The following is a 21,492-nucleotide window of genomic DNA, read 5'->3' as shown; positions in this document are numbered from 1 at the left end:
TCACATTTAATTGCATTTCTGAGAACTGTGTGCCCTCCTTCCATTTCCTTGCATTGCATAAAAGGGGGGGGGGCGAATTGTCCAAGAAAGTGATTACATTGTCTTTTGCTGAAATCCTATCAAGTTATTTTCTGTACTGCATGTCATTCCACATTGCATCCATTGGAAACCATAAAAGTATTGTTGCTATCTTATCCATCCTATAACCACTCATCATTGATTATAAAGAAGTGTGCTAGTGCCAGATTCTCCGTTGTTAATCTTTATCATATCAGATTAAGTGTGATATTCAATTATTAATTATTAAAAAGTGTGATAGATATATATTGCTTTACTTCTCAAATAAACCTTTTAACTTGCAAAACAAGAACTACTTCTTGGCTCAGTGGGGTCAGGGGGATTCTGAGAGAGGGGTGTTATATAGGGGTAGTCATCCAGAACGCATGAACTGGACATAAAGATATATCAATAAGGGTTTTCATTCAGTATTATAGACTAGGCGTTGACTTAGCTGTAGTGTTGAATTGAATCCTCTTACAACGCGTGGGACAAGTACACTGAGGGAAGAGGAGAGTAGGTGAGAACCCAATGGAGGTTGATATGATAAGATATGATATGGCATTAATAATGCGCCTATACGCAAGTGTTTCAAGGTGCGACGAGGCAAGGGAGAGGGACCAGAGAGAAGACAAACAGCGATCCTACTAGGCCAGGTGTCATTTAGATCGTGCAAGTGCATGGGAGGGGAGGGGGAAAGTGCAATACACAGGATAATAGACTAATATAGTAAGTATGGCGAGCTGGTGGCAAGTGCAAAGGTAAGTGCAGACATCCGGTATCAAGTGCTGGTAGAGGGACTGAAGGGATACAGCTACAGTCCAGAGTGCGGGAGTTGCCAGGAAGGCAGTGCAGGAGTGCGACTGGCGGTGGAGGGGACCTGGGCCTGAGATCGGCGGGTAGCCAGGTAACCAGTGCAGGTTCAGCAGGGGGTGGGGGGGTGGGAGAAAAAGCAGAAGCAAAGAGAAAGGTTTTGAGATGCTTCCGGAACCAGAGATGGGGCTCCTCAAGTTTCAGTGAGGCAGGAAGGCTGTTCCAGAGGGCGGCCCCACCCAAAGAGAGATCTACCGCCAACTTGTTGCTTGGAGAAGCGAATGAGCCTGAGGGAGTTGGAGGCAGATGAGTGAAGAGCTCGAAAAGGAAGATATTTAGAAAGAGCATGGAAACTGTGGGTCCATGAGGACACAAGCACAGTGTGGGAGCTGGAGGGAGACAACATTGTGGTTTGGCTGCAGGAGAAGGCAATTCTTGCATTCAGAGCCATCTGATTGGGAAAGGCACCAAAGCCAGGTGCTAATAATTTCCACTCTAATATTAGGATGGAGTCCTTTCAGCATTCGTGTTACACAAAACCCACGTTCTTGTATTGTTAATTGGAGGAACAGAAAGTATTATGCCGAGTCTGAGATAGTACAATGCATTAGCTTTCAAAGTCCTATCGACTTCATATCAGATGGTGGACAGACAACAAATTGAATAACGGGGGAAAAAGTGCAGGGCATTTCTTTCACATAGAAAAAAAAGCAAAGCAAAACTTTCCCTTGAATACCACTGGCTGCAGCAAAAGCCTGGAGTTCAGTCCTCTGATTTGCCCCTTGCACACAGGCCACTAGGTCTGGCAACAGAAAAGACAGGCAACCACTTGAAAACAATTCTTAACTTCAGCAGTACTGGTCCATTATGTTTTCGGCAGGCGCACATTAATCACCCAACACGTTTGTATGTAAAGTACAGAAAGAAAAATCCAATGCATTTGTGTTATAAATTATAGAAGTTAAAGTCAGCTTTGTGAAGTGCTGTATCTGCTGATAACCTGCGTACACTATTACAAAAAAAATGCGTTTCACAGAATTTCATTTGAGGGAGGCACTTAACCCATCTCTGCCTCAACTCATCCTATGTATGTGCAATTCCATGTTGCGAAGCATGATGATTGCAGCCAGACACACGCTTGTAAACTGCCAGACCTTCTCTTCCCTCCCTCACCAACATGAGCTCAGGAAGTGTGAATAATGAAAAGGAGTGCTATCGTGACGGAGGCACTGTCAGTGTTGGGATCACTGTCTCTCTGCTCAAGCAGTGGATGCTCCTGGCTGTGTGTGTGTGTGTAAACTCTTTTTACAGCACATCGACACTTGTCAACGTGTCCATAAACTGCACAGGTGCAGTGCTGTTTACAATATCATCTTTCTATGGATTAACACCATTCCTGATCATCGAGGGTTTGGCCATTCCCAATTATAGGCAGTGCTAATTGTGCACCACATGTACTCTTATTTTCTGAATGTTTGCAGCAGTAGTAGTGTAAAGTTATGATATGATATTTTATTTATATCGCGCTCGTACACCGGTGTTTCAGAGTGCGACCAGGCAAAAGGGAGGGGAACGGGAGAAACCAAAAACAACAATCTTACTAGGCCCAGTGACATTGAGAACGCGCAAGTGCATGGTGGAGGGAAAAAGGGGGAAAGTGCATGGGGGAGAAATTGGAAAGTGCAGAGCATAGGAGAGAACAAGATTAAATAAGTAAAACAATAAATAAGGTGCGCACAGACAGTGGTAGTGCAGCCTGTGAGTGGCAAAGTGCAAGGTTAGTCCGATAGGGTGTATCTGATAAGTGCAGAAGAATGGAGGGGACTGTATTGGTACAGATGCAGGCCCCAGTGCAAGGGGTGGCCAGTAGGCAGTGCAGGAGGGTGGCAGGGTGAGCAGGTACCTGGGCCTGAAGGGCAGAGGGTGGCCAGGTGCAACAGTGCTGAGAGAGAAAGCAGCATCAGCAATGGAAAAGAGGGGCAAAGGCAGAGGCAAAGAGGAAGGTCTTGAGGAATTTCTGGGACCGTAGATGGTTCTCCTCAAGTTTCACAGTGGCAGGGAGGCAGTTCCACAGGGAGGCACCGGCTGAAGAAAGATCTACCCCCAGCTCCTTTCTTTGAAAAACGACTGACCCTGAGGGAGTTAAAATGAGAGGAGCGAAGAGCTCGAGAGGGAAGGTATTTACGCAGGGATAGTTGAAGGTATTTTGGACCCAGGCCCCAGAAAGCCTTGTGGACAATGCAGAGGGTTTTAAATGTAATCCTTGCATCCACTGGGAGCCAATGAAGGGATTTTAGAGCTGGAGATATACGATCCCAGGGCTTGAGGCCAAGGACAAATCTGTGGGAATGGTTTATCATTGACCAGGATTATTCTTATGGTGCCTGCACAACAATCTTACCACAGAGCCGTAAGCTAGTGCTGGCCTTTCCTTATGTGCAGGGTAATCTTTGTGATGCATAGAGTAAAGAACACGCCTAAAAGGCATACATTAAAACGGTCTGCAGGCTTTTTACTCTACTCCATATTTTCAAGGCTTTGTATGGCAGAGCTGGGTTCTTAGGGCGGATTTGTCATTTCTGACAGCACCATCCACTCCGTCAGACACATTTGCAGGCATTTACACCAGAATGATATTTTCATGCTGCTACGAGCGCATTGGCATCCCATGGAATCCGCCTGCGTTTTACACCAGCGAAAAGCAGGCAGATTCCACAGGAATCCATTATAAATGCTGCCAGTCATACGTAAAAGGCAGCCGGCATTTGCTCAATTTGTACTATGAAGGACAAAAACAAAGACCCAACGGTGATTACGCCCGATCTTTGCACCTTCTTTTTTGCACTTTAAAGTGCAAATGACAACAAATGCACAGCAGGTAGGTACCCTATTCGCCGACTAGTGTAAAATAGGTGGTCCGCTCTGTGCAATTTACAGGGCCTTCGAAAAGGAACCCCTTGATGTACTCTTGTCTAGACCAGACCTAAATGTCCATACTTCCATCCTTTGTGAGGTCTCTATTTTAGGTTATGTTGATGTATTCCACACACCGCTACCACTCGAGGGCAGTCTCCAGACACTCACGTGGCTCTGCAAGAGAAGAGGGCGGGGTGTGTTGGTGAGGATAGGATGGGTTCAGAACCAGGTGGAACTGGCGTCTGTGTGCGTTGTCTTGCGTGTGGGCGTTGGTTTGAGTTACGTTAAAAAGTACATCAGCATTTAAAGGTTCCAGTCATCACATTGTATTAGGTATGGCATGAACGAATTGTAATCACGCTCCAACATGCAAAGGTACCTTAACAAAGCTATAGGTCATCTTTGGGCATTATGCTCACAGGAAACATTCCAAGCCTGGTTACGTCAATGAAAACTGGTTGCTAACGCCTCCGGCCATCCTGCCTCATCCATTTGCCTTTCAGACCCCTTAGTCTGCTTCCAGTCAATAAAACAAGAGGTTTGTTTGTTTTATTTGCTTGTGTAGCGCACCGAACCCCAAGGTATCTGGGCGCTTTCACTTGGTATACAACAAGGGTACAGCAGGAGAATGACATACATTGATACAGAATATATACAATTTAGGGATTTAGGACCGCCCATTATTCAACGGGAAGCCATCTACCATAATCTTCAAAAAGATGTCAACAATGCAGTTATCCTGAAATTGTAATCGCTAATTAAGCAGCGGGAAAATCATCATGTCTTCAACATAAGTGCCACATTAAAATAAACTGATAAAGCCTGTAAAAGAAATAAAACATTGGAAATCGGTTATGGTTAAAATGATCGTTTTCTGGGTTAATCAATAAATGGAACATTTATCAACGAGCAGGATCAATTGCTTTACACAAGCACGCAAGTCCCCAGGCTTCGATCCAATCTGTACTTTCGGGGGACACTTACCTTGTGTTCTCTGTTTTCCGGCTCATGCACTGGTGTAGAAAGAGATAGTCCTGTGGAGCACTGGCCGACAACGTGGTCTGGTGGATGTGGTTGGAAGGCGCATCAAAGGTAAACAGAGTAGGCTGGCTAGAATGCGACGGAGCTGAAGACTTGCGTTCCCGCAGCAAGAGCGGATTGGAGTTGCTCAGCTCCGCCGGGGAAGACCGCGGACCATGGCTGACCAATGGGGTGTTCCTCAGAGAGTCTGTATGGACAACAAAGAGAGAGGACTGTGCTGAACACACCTTGTATGCAATGACATTGACCACTGTCGCGCCATGTTGTTACTCTCACTGCGCGGCAAGTTAAATAAATCACCTTGATGATTACAATTATAATAATAACACATATGTCTGTCGCATTATCTGTCTGATATGATATTTATAATGCGCTTAATACCCAGAGGTTTCTAAGCGTGGACTCAGAGATCGAACCTGTATTGCACCATGTCATCTTGCTTCCAAGACAAGCACGTTGCCCCTAAGCTATCCTCCCGAGACCTGAGTCATTGCGCTTCTAGATACTGCAACAGTGTATGTTATTGTTTAATTTAATAGAACCCAATTTATCGATATAGAAGGATGAAGGGCTGAGTCGGCCCTGCCGGGATTCGAATCCGAGAATGTAGTGGCACACCAATTTTAGGGGCAAGCATTAACCTCCCAGGCTAACTTACCATCTTATTATTTATATCTGTTTTACTTTTACTAATGTTTGTTTTTCCTTATCATGATGACTACCCCAAAAGGCTCCAGAGTGCTGTAATAGGTGTCACACAAGGAAAGAACAAAGAGCGAGTGCATTAAAGTTTTTGGGTAAAAATTCGGGATCATTTAGGCTTCCGTAGGAGACCAGTTTAGGAGTGGGAGAGATTTTTCAAAGATGACCAGGCGAAGTTTGAAAAAAGAGTAGCTTGTTTTGAAAAGGAACTGAAGGGAGTAGGTAGTCGAATCTGCCATAAGCTCCATGTGCTTTTCCACACGGCTTTATGCTGGATAGACGTGAGTGGCGAGCCTGCTCTGCCTAGAGATCTAAGCTACACTTCACTGACGATGGCCAATGAGGCTGAAACATGTCTGGTGTTGCTTGTGGACTTGAGTAGAATAGATTTGACTGAGTTGTAGAAATGGGGACGCACTATCAACACGCCAAACGAACTGAAAGTATAAGCTCCAAGAAGTCTACCCAAACAAGGAGCTCTGACAGGCTGATTAACGTTAGGCCACATTGGTAACCCATGGACATCACTGAGAGCAGCTGTCTGTTACACGAGGCCTATCTACTAACACTAGCATAAGAGTGGCCCAAGGCCTGTTGCTTTTGAAGTCGTTACTAATATTAAAAGGGTTAGGTTTTTGGCATTAGGCCCCTTTTCTGAACGTTTTGCCACCTGCCGGAATCACACTGCAGCCCTGTTTCCCTTCAGGAAAGCCTCCGTGCCAGAGCCTGTGGTGGTGGGGCAGAGAGATGAGCAAGCAATTACTCCAATAATCAGGACCAAACGGTTCCCTTCATGAAGCTGTTCACAGGACATTTGAGCCTCTTGCAGTGTTAGATGCAGGTGTTATGGATGGAGATTTCGCCAGTGTGAACAAAAGACCTTGTGTAGAGATGGCGCCGGAGCACTGGGCCGGGCTGGAGCTCTACTGCCCCCATGACTGCTGGCCACTGGGTAGACTAGCTTGCAAACCCACCTAAACAGGAATAATTCGTTCTGCAAGAGTGGGGCCTCCATCACACCTCTTCTGAGATCACTTGTTTCCCAAGTTCTTGGCCAGCAGACCGTGTACGGGAGATAGCAACTTGTCGCCATAAGAGAGTTACAGGACGTATGTTGCATTTTGAGGGACCGTAACGCATGGGAATGAAGGGCTTGTCAAACTGATGGGTCCCATGGGAGAGAGCCTTGTTGTTTCTAGTGTTGTTATAGGTGGGTTAGGTCGACGTTATCTGCTGACTATGAAAGTAGAGTCTCTGCTGGGGATGCGCAGACCATGCCATCAGGTTCGCACTAACTAATCAAATGGCTTTACATATGTTGTGTTTAGGTACTCATATAGGTGGAAGCCAATGTGAATGCAGAGATTATAATATACTGATATTTTATATAACACGCTAACCTTGTGGTTTTTGTCTTTTTGTCAGTCTTGCTGATTTACAAGGCTGAACTCCTGGCTGCCTTATTTTTTTACCTTGCATTAAAACTGCGTTTTCTGGCAACTCGTGCGTTCCTTTAAATATCACTAACGGTCTACACTTGGTGACCCCGACGTGATCTCCAGTGCTGCCCAGGAGCGCTGGGGGCCCAAGCCGCACACCAATTGGCACACGACCCCGTCGGCAAGAGTCAGTTTGTGCACACACCTGAAGAGAGGCAGGCAGATGTAGAGTTCCCTGAAGTTCTGCCCAAGTCCTGAAGGGGGCGCGCTGGGCTGGGCGGGGTAGTGAAGGCGATTGCAGGGGGCGCAGTGATTGGGAGACCTCGGAGATTGCATTGTAATTATGGAAGCACATGTTCAATAAAATACAGTCTTTTATTATTGTATGTGTATTAATGAGATATCATGGTAAGCTCCTCTTAAGATGAGGAAAGGCAATGTTTCATTTTAAGTGATAGTCCTATATATGGAAAGGATGGATTATCCCCAAGTTCCGAGGTGCAAGGGAACTACAGGAGGTTCGAGTACCCTTTTCTCGAGGTAAAGAGACAAGGAGGAAGGGTCTACTTCAGTGTGTAAATAAATGTGGTTTTTAGTTTTTGATGATGGTTATATTTGTATATATATTTATATATACTGGTTGAGAAGTTGTTAGTGATTGCACATCACAGTGTTGGTATTGAAGTGTTGTAAGTAGTTGCGCAGACGAGGGGTTGTTTTTGGAGTCAGATATTTGAGGTGATTGAGAAAAATAAGGTGTTTTGGGGATGGTTAGAGGCGGTCAGCGAAGGTGTGAGTAAATTGGGTTTTTGTTGAGATTGTGAACATTGGCGATAGGAGCCTTTGACGTGTTTTGTAAGAAGTGTGCCATCGGGCTGTGCGGTTACAGCATTGTGTTAGAAATGGGAACGCCAATGGAGCATATGTGTGAAGTGCTGCAGCAGTAAAAGGAGAAAGTTCAGAAGTATAACAGAGTGAGTGAGGGGATCTGTGGGCAAAATGTCTTCGCCCTGGCATGCACGAGAAACAAATATTGGAAAATGTACACATATATTTGTTGTCAACATGTAAGGGGAAATATTTAAAAAATAGACAAAGTATTTTAGACTTATGGAAAATGTTTGTTGAAGATGAGAATGCTTCAGATGAAAGTACCCCCGATAGTAGAGGGAGGGGTCTCTGCGCTCACACAAGCCGGCGCCCCGCCAGCCACACAGGTCATCGCCCAGCCACCATACGCCACACCTACAGCCCTGCCTCCCCCTCTTGGGGTTTACCCCTTGTGAACTGATACAGTATCCCCCCAGTTCTCTCCCCCACTGAGGGGGGAAAGATAACTTCAGGGAAGTTGGTGGAACTGCTAGGGATTCAATAATTATAGGTATTGAAAGTAAGGCACGCTAGAGGAAACAGTATAGAAGGCAGAAAGAGAACTACCATGAGCGGTGCAGGATGAGAGTACACTGCAGGAAATAGGGGGCAGTGCATGCTCATATGCGCTGTCAAGGGGACTTCAGGGTAGATTATTTTTAAGATTTATTGTAGAATGGGGATCGCCCCCCCCCCAATTCCGACCCTTGAGGATATTGACGGTATACGTGGGTCAACAAGGGGTTGCAGAATGAGGATAATGAGGTGGGCTGGGAGAGGGGACATGTGCAGCGGGAAAGGGATGATGGGGAAGATTGGCCATCAGAGGGGGGGGCAGGCGCCATACAGGTGGAAACTCCCACCGCTGCCTGGGAGGATGGCTCTAGATAAGGCAAAGAGGCAGGTGTGGGGCACACAACCCAATCCACAGGGAACACAGCTGCCCCTGCTCCAGAAAGGACTCGGGGGGACTACAGTATATACCATGGCCCCACATGGATAGGCAGAAACTAATGAACTCCCTGCCCTCCCTCACCGCGGGACCAGGCAAGTGGATGTATGCCCTAGAGAAAAAGATCCACAGACCACTTTAACTGTGGGAGACATGAAAAGCATGTTTTTTTTCTGTGTTGGGGGAACAGGTAGACTATCTCTGAAGAAGGTGGGGTATGCAGGAGTAAAACGGAATGATACCGCACACAATGGCACGTCATTTAACCACTGTAGGGCGCATGTGTGGAAGGTATTAAGGCATATGTGCCCAGATAGACCCAATATGTATTATATCATGGCCCGCACGATGAAGGGAGCCAAGCACCCTGCAGTTTACATACAGCAGATACAAGAGATGTGGAGAACAGAGACAGGGGAGGCATGGGACAAGAAAATTATAGTTTTTTTTACCATGTGCTGCACCACAGCGTGCTCCCTGCAGATGTGCAAGCAGATTTGAATGAGGTTTTTGGGTTAGAAGTGAAGGGATGGCCAGAGATACAGACACTTATAGTGCATTACTGCAGGAAGAAACAAGAGAAGGAAAGGGGCAAGATGGAGCAGACACAGTGGGGGAAGGCAACATTGGTATGAAAGAATGAGTGTGGAAGGGTTGGTGATCACTAGCGTTGTAGGATGGCAGCCCGTGCAGGGACTTCCGAAAGGGCTGGGGGCAGCCAGAGCAAGGCCATCCTGGGGGAGGTGGCAGAAGGATACAGGAATGTGAGATGGGAAATGGGAGGTTTACAGAGAGGCAGAGGCGGTTCCCAGAGAGGCAGAGGGGGCGGGTTTGGAGACGGGTTTGGGCCATGAATGTTGGTCTGTTGGAACATGGGACATTTGGCACTCGAATGTAGAAGCAGATCAGAAATATACTACAACTACAATGTCCCAGCATATATCGCTCCACCTTCCAGCCACAGCCCCAATACAGCACACAGCCCCAATATGGCCTGCAGCAACGGTTTGGCACATGCCAGCAGCCTAGCCCACCAGGCCCCAAAATACAGCAAGTACAACCCCCAGTGATGAATTACACCCAGACACCAACACAGATATGAGACTGAAACGCCCTGCAACAGGGTGCAGTAACGCATTATGCAGGGGAAAGTGTGTTAGGGGGCAACCCCTTCCTGCTCCCAGGATCGAGCATGGTATGCTCCCAATAGGATAGTCCACATAGAGCTCTGGTGTGCCTGGTACTGTAAGTAACCACCAACCCGGATAGGGAAGACTAGGTGGGAGTACAGATAAGGTGGAGGACATTTTCGTTTTTGGCCGACACAAGAGTTACTAAATCCAGAATTGCAGAGGGCGTGTTCCCTATTTCAGACAAAATGATGAACGCACAGGAATTCTGTTTCAGTTCCCTTCACTGAAGATTTGCCATCACCATGGGCATACAGGACCTGTATTTGTGAGATTGCCCAGCTACTTTCCTGGGCAGAAACCTAATGTGTAAGTTGAACATGACCATCTTGTTTACAGAGGATGGCATAGTATGCTCTACACCCGGCATATACCACACTAGTACAGCAATAGTAATACAAACACTCTGTGTCCACAGTACAAAGCGGGGTGTGCCACTCCACCTGGACTTATTCCTCTATGGGGTAAGTTGTGTTAGGATGGGTTCCAGGGATCAGGGACAAGATTTTACATGTACCGGCTGAGTTCCTCTTTCTACCAGCTGTCCAGCAGTAATGGGTGCAAGGCACAGTATCAAAATACATTTGGAGGCAGTGATCACCAGAGCAGATATGGTTATCTATCTGGTCTGGAGAAGGAAGACCTGGAATGGTGCACGGTTTTGTACATTGACACAACACAGCCATTTAGGGACGTGTCTGATGAACGGCTGTTCAAAGACACTTAAGATGAAGAGGAAATGATATTTGACATTTCTATACCCTGCCAGGTGGTGGTAGAACACAGAACAGTACCTCACACCATACTCCTTCCCAACACAGTACTATCATACCTACAGGATGACTTAGGAAGGGTGTCCAATAGCCACATGATGTAGGATTACACAAAAGCATAGTTTGCATTAAATTAAAAGGCAGTTTGCATTAAATTGAAACCAGGCACAGCCTTGCCCCGAGTAAAACAGTACCCCATGTAGAAAAAGCAGAGGACGACATTCACTCTACCCTAGAGGTATTGTGACAGTAGGGTATCATACAGCTATCAGAATCTCCCTGCAACATGGCTACCTATCCTGTGAAAAAAGTGAAAGGGTCATCTTGGAGGATGGGTCAGGATTTGCACACACTAAATGACATTGTAGAGGCAGAATTCCCGGTGGTTCCCAGCCGTGCCACCATCCTGTGCAATATCCCTGCAAATGGCACACATTTCCCTGTAATAGACCCTAAAAATGCATTTTCTCGATCCCACTACATCTGGACTGCTAGTACCTCACAGCATTTACCTACATCGGTCCACAGATTCCAACACACTCATTTGGCACAAGGGAACTGCAAATCCCCCAGTATTTTTAAGTATTGCAAATGGATCTGGGAAACTTACAAATAGAAAGTACAGTGATTCAATATGTAGATGACTTCTTGGTTTGCAGCGCAACAGAAGAACAGTGCAGGAAGTATTCAGTAAAGCTTTTAAAATTATTGGCAGAGAAGGCTTACAAGGTGGACCAAAACAAATTGCAGTACTATCAGCGAGAAATGGTGTACCTAGGGCAGATAATATTGTCAGCAGGGAGAAAGATCACCCCCAAAAGGGTCACCACAGTGCAGAATATGCTACAGCCAGCCACGGTAAAACAGATGTAACTGATTCTGGGCCTATGTAACTATTGCTGAGCATGGATTTTTCATTATTCCACATTCACCAAGCCCCTACTGCAGGGGCTAAAGGAAGCACAGAGGGCAAGAGAGCCTCTGGTGTGGACAAACCAAATGCTCACATCCTTCCAGGAAATTGCAGTGCCCCTGTGTTAGCAACACCAGACTATAAAAATCAATTATTTCTATTCTCCATTCTAATGGTTAAGTGATGACTGCTGTCCTCACACATAAAATGACACTGGGACATATGCCTTTGACCTATTAGAGTGGTCTCCTGGACCCAGTCATGTAAGGACATTTTCCAGGCCAACTGGCTTGGCAGCCACAGCGTTCGCAAAACAGAATCACCCACTGTTACAATGGACTACCCAGTAACATTAAGCACCCCCAGGAAAACAGAGTTGTAGAGAGGCTAAACAGTCTCTTAACACAAAGGCTGGCAAAATTCTGCGAAACCCTGAAGCGTTTGTGGTTGCACTGCCTCCCATTGGAGCTCTTTGCAATGCGTAATTGTCAACAGATCACCATTGTACTCCTCACGAGGTAGTAACAGGCAGAAGCCAACACACTCCACTCACACCTGCAGGCACAGCATCCGATGCACACAAATCAGCACAGTATTTAGGAGAAGAGTTTCAGGGATATCTTAGGGAACTTAACAAAATGGTCAAATTTATCTCCCGATAGATTAGACCTTAACATCAAGACCTTGCAGTACCACCGCCAGGCGCCTCATCGCAACATCAAATGGTCTCATCACAAGTCCAGCCTCAACAGCATTTTCCCAGGGACAAGATTTTCATCAGAAGCTTCATGAGGAAGTGGAAACAACTACGCTTCAAGGCACCGTTTGACATCATCTACGCCACCCCCACAGCAGTAAAGGTCAGAGGAGGTTTCCCATCGATCCATGCCAACAACATCCAGAAGTATGCCAACAACATCCAGAAGTACACCACTTCCCATGCAGCCTCTCTCCCCCACATCAGCAGAAGTAGAAGGAGGGGGAATGGAGAGAAGGGGAGTACAGAACACAATACAGCAAGTAGGGCACAAGAATAAGAGTCCTCCTCAGGAGAAAGAAGACCTGGACTTAATGGACAGATTTATGCCTGTTATTATCTTGCTCTTTTGTCTTCTGACTCGCTCTTTCTTCATGGTTGAGGTTATATGGTTTCTCTATGGGGAGGATGGTATAATGGCAATAGTATTGCAAATGTGCCAACAAACATTAGTGTTTCTATGACTAGTATAAATCGAGATATCACTAACCAGAATGCTCTAGCAGATAGACCTAGTGATGTGCATTGCCAAGCAGAAGACAATCTGTGGTATAGCCATTTGAGAGTAGTTGCAAGGGAGAAGTCAAGCGAACCATGTTTTGTTTGCTCATTGATCCCCCATGCGACAGCCATGACAAGACTCTTTATACCACAGGAAATAATACAAATGGAGGCACACTGTTTAGTGAACCTAGCCTTATGCAAAGTGTGAGGCATGGTCCAGGGACACTCAAGCATACAGTCAGTGGGAGCGAACGTTTCTATATATGAGGATACGTATGTGAAGATCAAGGGGTTGGCCAAGGAAGTAAATGGAAACAGACTGGGCCTCATTACGACTCCGGCGGTAGCCGTGCCAGTAAAAATGGCATGGCTGCCGCCGGAGTCATTTTTTTTCTGGCACCTGGCAATGGGGAATTACCGGGGCATTACAGCCCCAGCGGTCCCGGTAATTCCCCATAGCCAGGCGCCGAATTACTCCCCATTCCCATTGAGTCCGATAGTACTCAATGGGAATGGGGAGGATGGTAGAACCGGCACCATTCATCATGGTGCCGGTGCTACTGTCAAAATCTGCAAGCGGGTGCCTTTCCACCCGCCAGGTCAGACCTGGCGGGCAGAAGGGCACCCTCTCACAGAACTCGGAGTATGCCAGTCCGGTAACAACGGTGCTGGTAGCTTACCAGCACCGTTGTTACCTGACCGGCATACTCATAATGAGGCCCACTGACACAAAAGTTTCCGAAAAGGGAGGTGCAGACTTTGAGCAGAAAAAGAGGGAAAGGGTTTAGAAAAACATGTTTTATTAAAGAACAAAAAATATTGTTTTCTTTGTGCTGATTTGTATAACAAAAATGACAAATACACATAGTGCTCGCCCTCATGTCTTTTGATGAAATCTAAACCCCCACTCATTGGGGGATTAGCCATTGTGTAACTTCAGTTTGGGTTATACCACTTTTTATCAGAGAACTTAAAAGTGGAAGGAATATTGCTTGAACAAGAGGTAAAGAAAAACCAGATTTTGTTTTCAATTTGTTTCTCTGCTATACCCCTCCTAGTCGAACTGAAAGGCCTTTCTTGAGCCCGGGCTAAACAAGCAAACTGTTTGCAGAGTTCCTAATTTAAGAATTTTCTAAGCCCTACTCCCGAAGGTATAGGGCACGAAAAAATACTTATGCTTGTATGCTGATTTTAAATTGTCAAGCTGATACCTAAAGCTGATGATCAACTGCTTTTTTAGTAAGTGCTATGAAATAAAAACATTATATAGCCCATGGCACAAATAGGGCCCGGCTAAAATGGGCTAAGGGCTTGTCCCCTAAGGGAAAACCTAAAAATAAAGACACAGACATCAGGGTCGTGAATTAAATACTTGAAGAAAGAGAGAGTGAGAAGAAAAAAGAGCAAGACTTAAAATATTAAATGTAGCGTGTATGTGCTTGTGTTTAAGTGTTTGGACCATTCCATCCGGCCCGCCTGGGGGCTTGGATGGAATGTTAAAAGATAAAAAAGAAAATAACCAAATGAGCAGAACTCTCCTGCCCTAGAATGGGCTGGACACAGGACCATTCCACAGGAAACAAGAAGAATTAGTCCAAAAAAAGAAAGAAAAGAATTAGAGGTTGACCCGGCTAACTTACCATGAGCACGAGCACCCATGGAGCCGTGGTGGCTGTTGGCCTGCCCAAGGGCCAGACCAGATGGGCTCTTGTGTTGTTAAGGGCCTGAGCAGTGTGCGCAGCGCTGCCTGGGCTAAAGCCCAAAGGAGCTACTCAACCCAAGCCACGAGGGGGAGGCAGACCAAACCATGCAATCCAGCTGTGCCCCGTGTCAGCCCACCTTGCATAGAAGTCTTCCCAGGCCGCGCATGCTAGGCAGCCTAGGATGTGAAGAGTGGAGAAGTCTGCTCCATAGCTGCCTTGTAAGATAGCCAGGATGAAGGGAAAGTGGCAAGAGAAGTCCCAAACTTCCTCGTCGATGCAGCCTGGGTGAAGAAAAGCCCCAGGGTGCCACAGAGAAGCAGTCCAGGTGAAGAGAAGCCCAACACAATGCAGAGTGGGTAGGCCCATGAGGACGCCGGCAGGCTGTGGGCAAGGGGTGAGTTTGGCGGCATTCCCATGACACATGGAATGCCACCTGGAGCTAAGATGGCTCTTTGGGGCGTGAGTGGGCAACCCCCCCAAGGCATGAGACTGCCCAGAAGATGGCAAAGGGGCCATGGGTGCAGCATTGAGTGTGGATGGCCTCCCCTGGCTATGGAAGCCACCCTGAAGACATTGATGGGCCATAGAGGCCCAAGAAGATAGTAACTGTGCCATGGTGCCCCAGTGGTGATGCCTATAGACTTTTAAAGGCACGGGCCAAGCGCATGGTGATTTCACATGGCCCCACATGGTGGACGGGGCTACCCAGAAGAAAGAACAGTGGGGCAAGGCCTCAACATCATCAAGAGGCAGGCCCCCAGCTCAGCCACACAAAAACAGACCCATGAAGGCACTGTAATGTTTGCAGCAGTCACCCCTGTGTACAAATAATGTATTACATTGTGTACGTCATTGTTTGTCTTTTGTATATTTATGTTTACACTAAAGGCATGGCTATAGTTATAATAATGGTTAGTGTATGAAGTGCCATTATAAGCATGAACAGACTTAATATGGAGGTGGTAACTAAATAAAGAGAAATTAGGAGAGAAATTAGGAGATTAAAGAGTCTTTTCCAAGAGAGGAATATTTAATTTCAATAACAAAAATTGAAAACAAGAGTTTAGGAACTGGTTGAGTTTCTATAGGGCAAGTTTGAAACAACAAGATGCTGAAAAGACTCTTTTAGTGATTGCTAAGAAACTGACTTGTGATATCTGGCATCTTTTGAGAAACGAGGATAGTTTGCAGGTGTCGCTACAAATCAGTGCGTTATCAGTGCGTTATCAGTGCGTTATCTGAGGCTAGGTTGGATGTTCATTTTGAAGGATTGTTTGCCCCCTCTGGTTTTGAAGAGTTACACTATGTGGAGGACTCGGAAATACCTAGGTGGAGACTCACTCATGATAGAGATTATTACTGCTCGAATTAAGCGTGCCAGTAATTCGAGAGCCCAAGGCCCAGAACTATGGGCATGTTTTCTGGTCTGATCAAATAATAAGGATCAGGCAGGTGTCCATGTCTTGAAGACTGCAGTTGTAGTACCAATTTTTAAAATGGGTGATATGACGATTCCAAAGAACTATTGTCCTATCGCCCTTTTGGATGTACCAGGCAAGATATTTGCTACGCTAGTGTTAGATCGGCTGAAGTTATGGATTGAGGAGGATAAGAGAGTAGATATTCACCAATCGGGATTTGTAAAGGGCGTAGGAACTGCTTTAAAGGCTTTTGTTATAAATGTATTTAAGAATCTAGCACTTCACAATAAGGCAATGCTGTTTTGGACATTTATCGATTTCGTGCAAGCAATCTATAGTGTGGAATGCTCACTCTTAGGGACTAATATGGTTACATGGGGCTGCCCTACGGATCAGTTGGAAATAAATATAGCATTGTATACTTCTACTTCAATGAAAGTATGATTGAATCAAAACGGCCACCTCTTAAAAAATATTAAAACATTCAAATGTTTAAAGCAGGGCTGCCCCTTAGCAGCAGCTCTCTTTAACCTGTTTATCTCAGACTTGGGAGAGTGGCGAAATTAGGCCAGGTCTTTTCTGACACAGATTGACGATAAACTGGATGCTGTACGCCGATGATCTAGTCCTTTTGGACCAGACACTGATCAGATTGCAGCGACAGCTACATAGACTTCAATCGTACGTTCAAGTGAATGCTCTGAAGGTGAACGTTGATAAATCTAATATATTTGTGATCCAGTCTAGTATGAAAACGAGGGTGAATAATTGTAAGTGAGTGATGGATGGAGAGCCTTTTAAAAGGGTGTTAGTTTTTTCACATCTGGGTATGTGAGTTACATTATTGAGGATCAAGGCTAAATCCTTGGCAGCCCACGGTGTCACTGATGAAACCCCATTGTCAATTTTTGTTTATACCAATGGTGAAATAATATAGATTGAAAGTGGTACCTATCGTTACATATGGGGGAAAGTCTTTTCTAGCGTCACCAACCGAAATTTGGGCAGTACTGGAAGGTATTTTGAAGGGTGTACCAATACAGTTTATTAGGTACAAATTAGGCCTTCCCTCCTTGGGTGTTATGGCACGATGCAAGTCAGTATGTTTTTTCAGAAATGTTTATTGGAAGATGCCTCTTCAATGTTCCAAATATTGCATAGTGCAATGAAAACCGATCAGGATAGGACCTTGGTACAGTGTTAATCCGGCTGTTTAGAAATGTTAAAGACCTTAGGAGTTTCAGAAGAGTTGATGATGGAGGATCCAGAGTTGATAAAGATATTCAGGATGAATGACTGGATACAGACCTGCGATGATTCCAAAAGATTCAAGCTTTTTTTATCATGAAAAAATCTTTTAATTGTTTACCAGCCTATTTAGTACAATTTCCTGATGAAAATGCTAGAAATTGTGTTTTAAGGCTATGTTCTAATCTCTTTCCAACTCAGAAGAGTTCAGCTGCCAGATCACTGGTTGCTGTAAAAGACAAAATATGCAGATTGTGTACTAATACTGCTCAGGAGGAAACTTTAAAGCGTTTACTTTTATTCTGTTCTGGCTTAACTGATTTGGGAACACTGCGTTTGGAGCACTTCTTGGCAAGGTTGGTAACAATTACTGCTGAAGATTGGTGGAGACAGATCTGTGCTGGAGTAAAAACCTCATTGATCATTGCTGTGTTTTTTAAAGAGAGTATTTAAATTAGTGAAGAATTAAACTGTACTGTAATAGGACACAGGTCTTTTCTTTTAATGATGGTTGATGCATTTTTTTAAACTTTTTTTTAATTGACTTCTTTGGTTATAATTGGTCAAATGAAATCGAATATGAATTTCAGCATTGATTTTTGATGTATATTATGTAAAACTAATGTACGTAATATTATTTTTAAAAATAATGTTATGGAGGGTATTGTAGCATGGGGGAAGGAATTTAATGCAACTGTTATGTAGGAAATGTTATGTAGGTTATGGTTGTAGTATGTAGAAGGGTTATGGGGATGTGAATCCTGGCGTGAGGCAGGTGATGGAAGTGGGGGCCTACGTGAGACCGCCCAAGGGGTGGGACTGGCCTCACGCATCAGTGGCTGGTACCAGGTATTAGGTAGGGGGGGTTCTGTTGCATCAGCCCCTCCCTATGGGTCTCCCTGTGACCCATCCAAGGAAGGGTGGGCTGAGGGAGCATAGAAGAACTCATGCTAGAGGCCTTTAAAGGGACGTAGGAGTTAGGAGTGTTATTGGTGTCTGTGTCTGACAAAGCCGGAATGCAAGAACTCAGGGTGTAGCCCTTCTCCACTTTATTTGACAGGTGGAGCACCCACACCACCCTTATCCAGCTGGCCGGTGGGCATGGGGGTGGCGGTGGTTCCCATGGGGACACTCACTGACCTGGGCAGGAAAGTAGGGCTCCTTGGGCGGGTTGTTGGTCAGAAATCAGGGGCTGCATGAAGATCTATATCATTTTAGAATGTATGAAGCATTTAAGTAACTGTTTAATAAACTCTAATGACTCAAGAGTGACTCATAAGCAGCTCACTCAATGCTTAATGCATACATGAAATGCTTGCAGGCGTGATATGCTCATCACTGCGTGGGAACTGTTATTTAAACATGCCACCTGCTCGATAAGGGCTTGAGAAATGGTAAGCAAGCATTTCTCTTTCTACGGGCAATTGTTCTTTTCACCTTGGCTCAGATTGAACGGCGGATAGCTTGGAAGTTAGCTTTACACGACTTCAGGATTGGGCAGCCAAACAACATGTACTCTTTTATTCGAAAATGACACGCGGCGCGATTTGCCATCATCTTTAAAAGGGTATTGTGAAATTCTGAATACCAAACAAGGCAAGGGCCGGTTTACAGACCGCCTGCTGCGCTTTTCTTTGTAAACGCTCCGAAGCATAATTGCCGCGTTGCCAAGATGAACTCAGCAGGCCGGGTTACCAAGACAGCAGGTCGGTGTGTGCTGCAGGAGGTCCAGGCATAGACACACGTTGAGCCATTGTGGACTGCAAAGGAAAAGTTGGACTGAAAAAAAAAATAGACTGAAAAGTTTGGAGAAAGACAATGAAAGCTGTCCCGACGCTGAATTAATGACCGGGTAATTTTCCACGTCATTGTAAGGACGCGATATAAAACGAGGCCACTGTCAGACGGAATGGTGAGCACGTGCCGCGCCCCCGGGCCTGATGCGCTTTCATGGGCACCGGCTTCGATTTTCAAAATGGATTCCCATCGCACATATCCCGCAGTGACCTGGACAGTGAAAGCACTAATTTCTGGGAATCGGCGCCCTGCGAGGCCAGATCTGACAGAGCAGCCGAGAGGCGCATTATTCTGTCTTAAAGACAAGAAGTCTGAACACGAGTCTCAGATATAGAGGTCCTCATCACGAGCTGGGCGGTATCCCGGCGGTATTGTTGCCGGTATACCGCCTGCGCTAAACCGCCAACCGGTCCGGCGCAACGGTACTTCCCCATTCGGGAGTTCCCCATGCCTCATTGGACCCAATGGGGAATTTACGGCGGTATTACCGCGCGGATATAGGTCCGAATATCCTCAAATTCCTGGTGGATAACTCACCAGCTCAGAGCTGGGGGTAAATACTGCCAAGCCCGTGATGTGGCGGACCGTTAAATGCGGCGGTAATACCATTACTGACGCATTTAAGGGTTACCGCCCAAATCGTGATGACCCTGAGAGAGTGACAATTAGAGCGACATTAATAAAATTGTTTGTAGCACATGTAATACTGGAGGCAGGGCTGGCATTAGCGGCAGCAGCGCCCTCTACAAAATTGGCACTCCTCCTTCCCGCGCGCCCCTGGACACCAGGGAAATGGGGGGCATGAGCACCACATTTTTTTTTCTAATTCCCCGCTGCGGCCCCCTACCCCCTGCCGCGGGTGCATTTAAATAACAAAAGGGCGCCTGCCGCTCCTTCTCCCACTATGCCAACTCGGTGGGGGGCCCTTGAAAGACCCCCGAGCTGGTGTGACAGGGGGCTAATGGCAACCTGGGGGGCATGGCCCAAAGGCGGTTGCTTGGCCTGCCCGGCCCTAAGGGCGGCCCTGACTGGAGGCCAGTCTCTAAGCCAAGACCATGCGGTACACCCCATTTGCTTGTGGCTAGTTCGGGGCGGGCCAGTTTGGCGAGGCATGTTAGCCACCCAGCACTCTAGGCCAGGGTTCGAGGCGGCCTTAGTTGTATCTTTACGGTCTTAAAAATTGTACCGAAATTGTAATGGTAAAAGAACTAGAATTGCAGCAAACTGGCTGCGCCAAGCAGGTCGCACCAAACCGGCTCCTGCAATGAAACGTCCAAGCCAAATCAGCCCACGCCTAACTGGCAGCGCCGAAATGTCCTGCTCCGAGGACCATTATTCAAACCTGCTTTGCTCTGCATTGTCTTGCTTCCAAGACAAAAGTGTTGTCCCTGAGCTATCCTCACAGCCCGGTATGTTGGCCTTGTCAAGGGGGGATGGGAACCCATCTCAGGCTGGGGTGGGAGGCTTAACAGTGAGAAATCCAGGGCCAGAGGAAGACAGTGGCAGTTGAGAGGATCCCAATTCATGTTCCCCTCTGTCAGCCTGTTTATGTGCAGCACCCGTTTGTGTCACGCTAAGCCTTTAAAACAGAATGCGCGCAAGGTTTTTTCTCTATTTTCCAAACCCGGCACAAATCACCCATAAAGTGAGAATAATCAGACATGCAGCAGCCTATCACCGCTCCCCACTGACCGTGCCACAATGACAGACTTCCGAAGTGGCATTGGGCGAAGGAGGAAGCAGAGACAGAGCCATAGAGCTTGCAGGGTTGTGTAGTATGCTCCGCACAGCTCCCAGTGCTTCTGCGCTCTGCCGCGCTCTGCTGCGCTCTGCTGCCTGAGTGTAACCAAACCCCTAGACCACCAGAACGACCAAGGCCACAATGCATAGTTTCACTTACTTTGGGGGAAGCCATCCACAGGGCCTGGGAATTGTGAAATCCGGGTCACCATTGCCAATATTTAACTTCCCTATCATTTGCAACACTTTCTGGAAAGAGAATACAGGGCCAGACCCAGGGGCGTACTGGCAAGGCTGGCAAAAGGGAACTAGCCCCCTCCCCCCCATACAGGCTGGCTGGGCTGTTGCTCAAAGAACCAGAGTTCCCAAATGTAAAAAAAAAATATTGAAATAGACAAAATCCTTCATAATCTAGCCTCCTACAATGGAACCGAGCGCAGAAAAGCCTGCCCAGATTCTGTGCAAATGGGGCTAGGAATTTGTCTTGATTTCAGCAATGTTGTAGATGTACCTGGATGGCCCCCACACAAGGGTGTCCACAGTGAGAGGAAGAGCATTTAAGGCTGCAGTGGCATGTGCCAATCGCCCCAGTGGCAATGCATGCATTTAAATAACAGATTCTGTGACCCTGCATGGTACTGTTGGCACCACTGCTT

General features: G+C 46.4%; 1 protein-coding gene across 1 annotated transcript in view; it reads right to left on the bottom strand.

The window, feature by feature from the left end:
- GAB2 (GRB2 associated binding protein 2) overlaps positions 1–21,492 on the bottom strand; it is a 700,601-nt gene that overhangs the window by 95,960 nt on the left and 583,149 nt on the right. Inside the window, exon 3 of the mRNA XM_069639931.1 lies at positions 4,771–5,014. Coding sequence (XP_069496032.1) covers positions 4,771–5,014 — 244 coding nt within the window. The remainder of the gene's footprint in view (positions 1–4,770; positions 5,015–21,492) is intronic.

The sequence above is a fragment of the Ambystoma mexicanum genome, chromosome 7q, assembly GCF_040938575.1.
Source record: "Ambystoma mexicanum isolate Mex_15411 chromosome 7q, UKY_AmexF1_1, whole genome shotgun sequence".
NCBI lineage: Eukaryota > Metazoa > Chordata > Amphibia > Caudata > Ambystomatidae > Ambystoma > Ambystoma mexicanum.
Note: the sequence above shows the minus strand (reverse complement) of the source record. Positions and strands in the feature narration are given on the sequence as shown.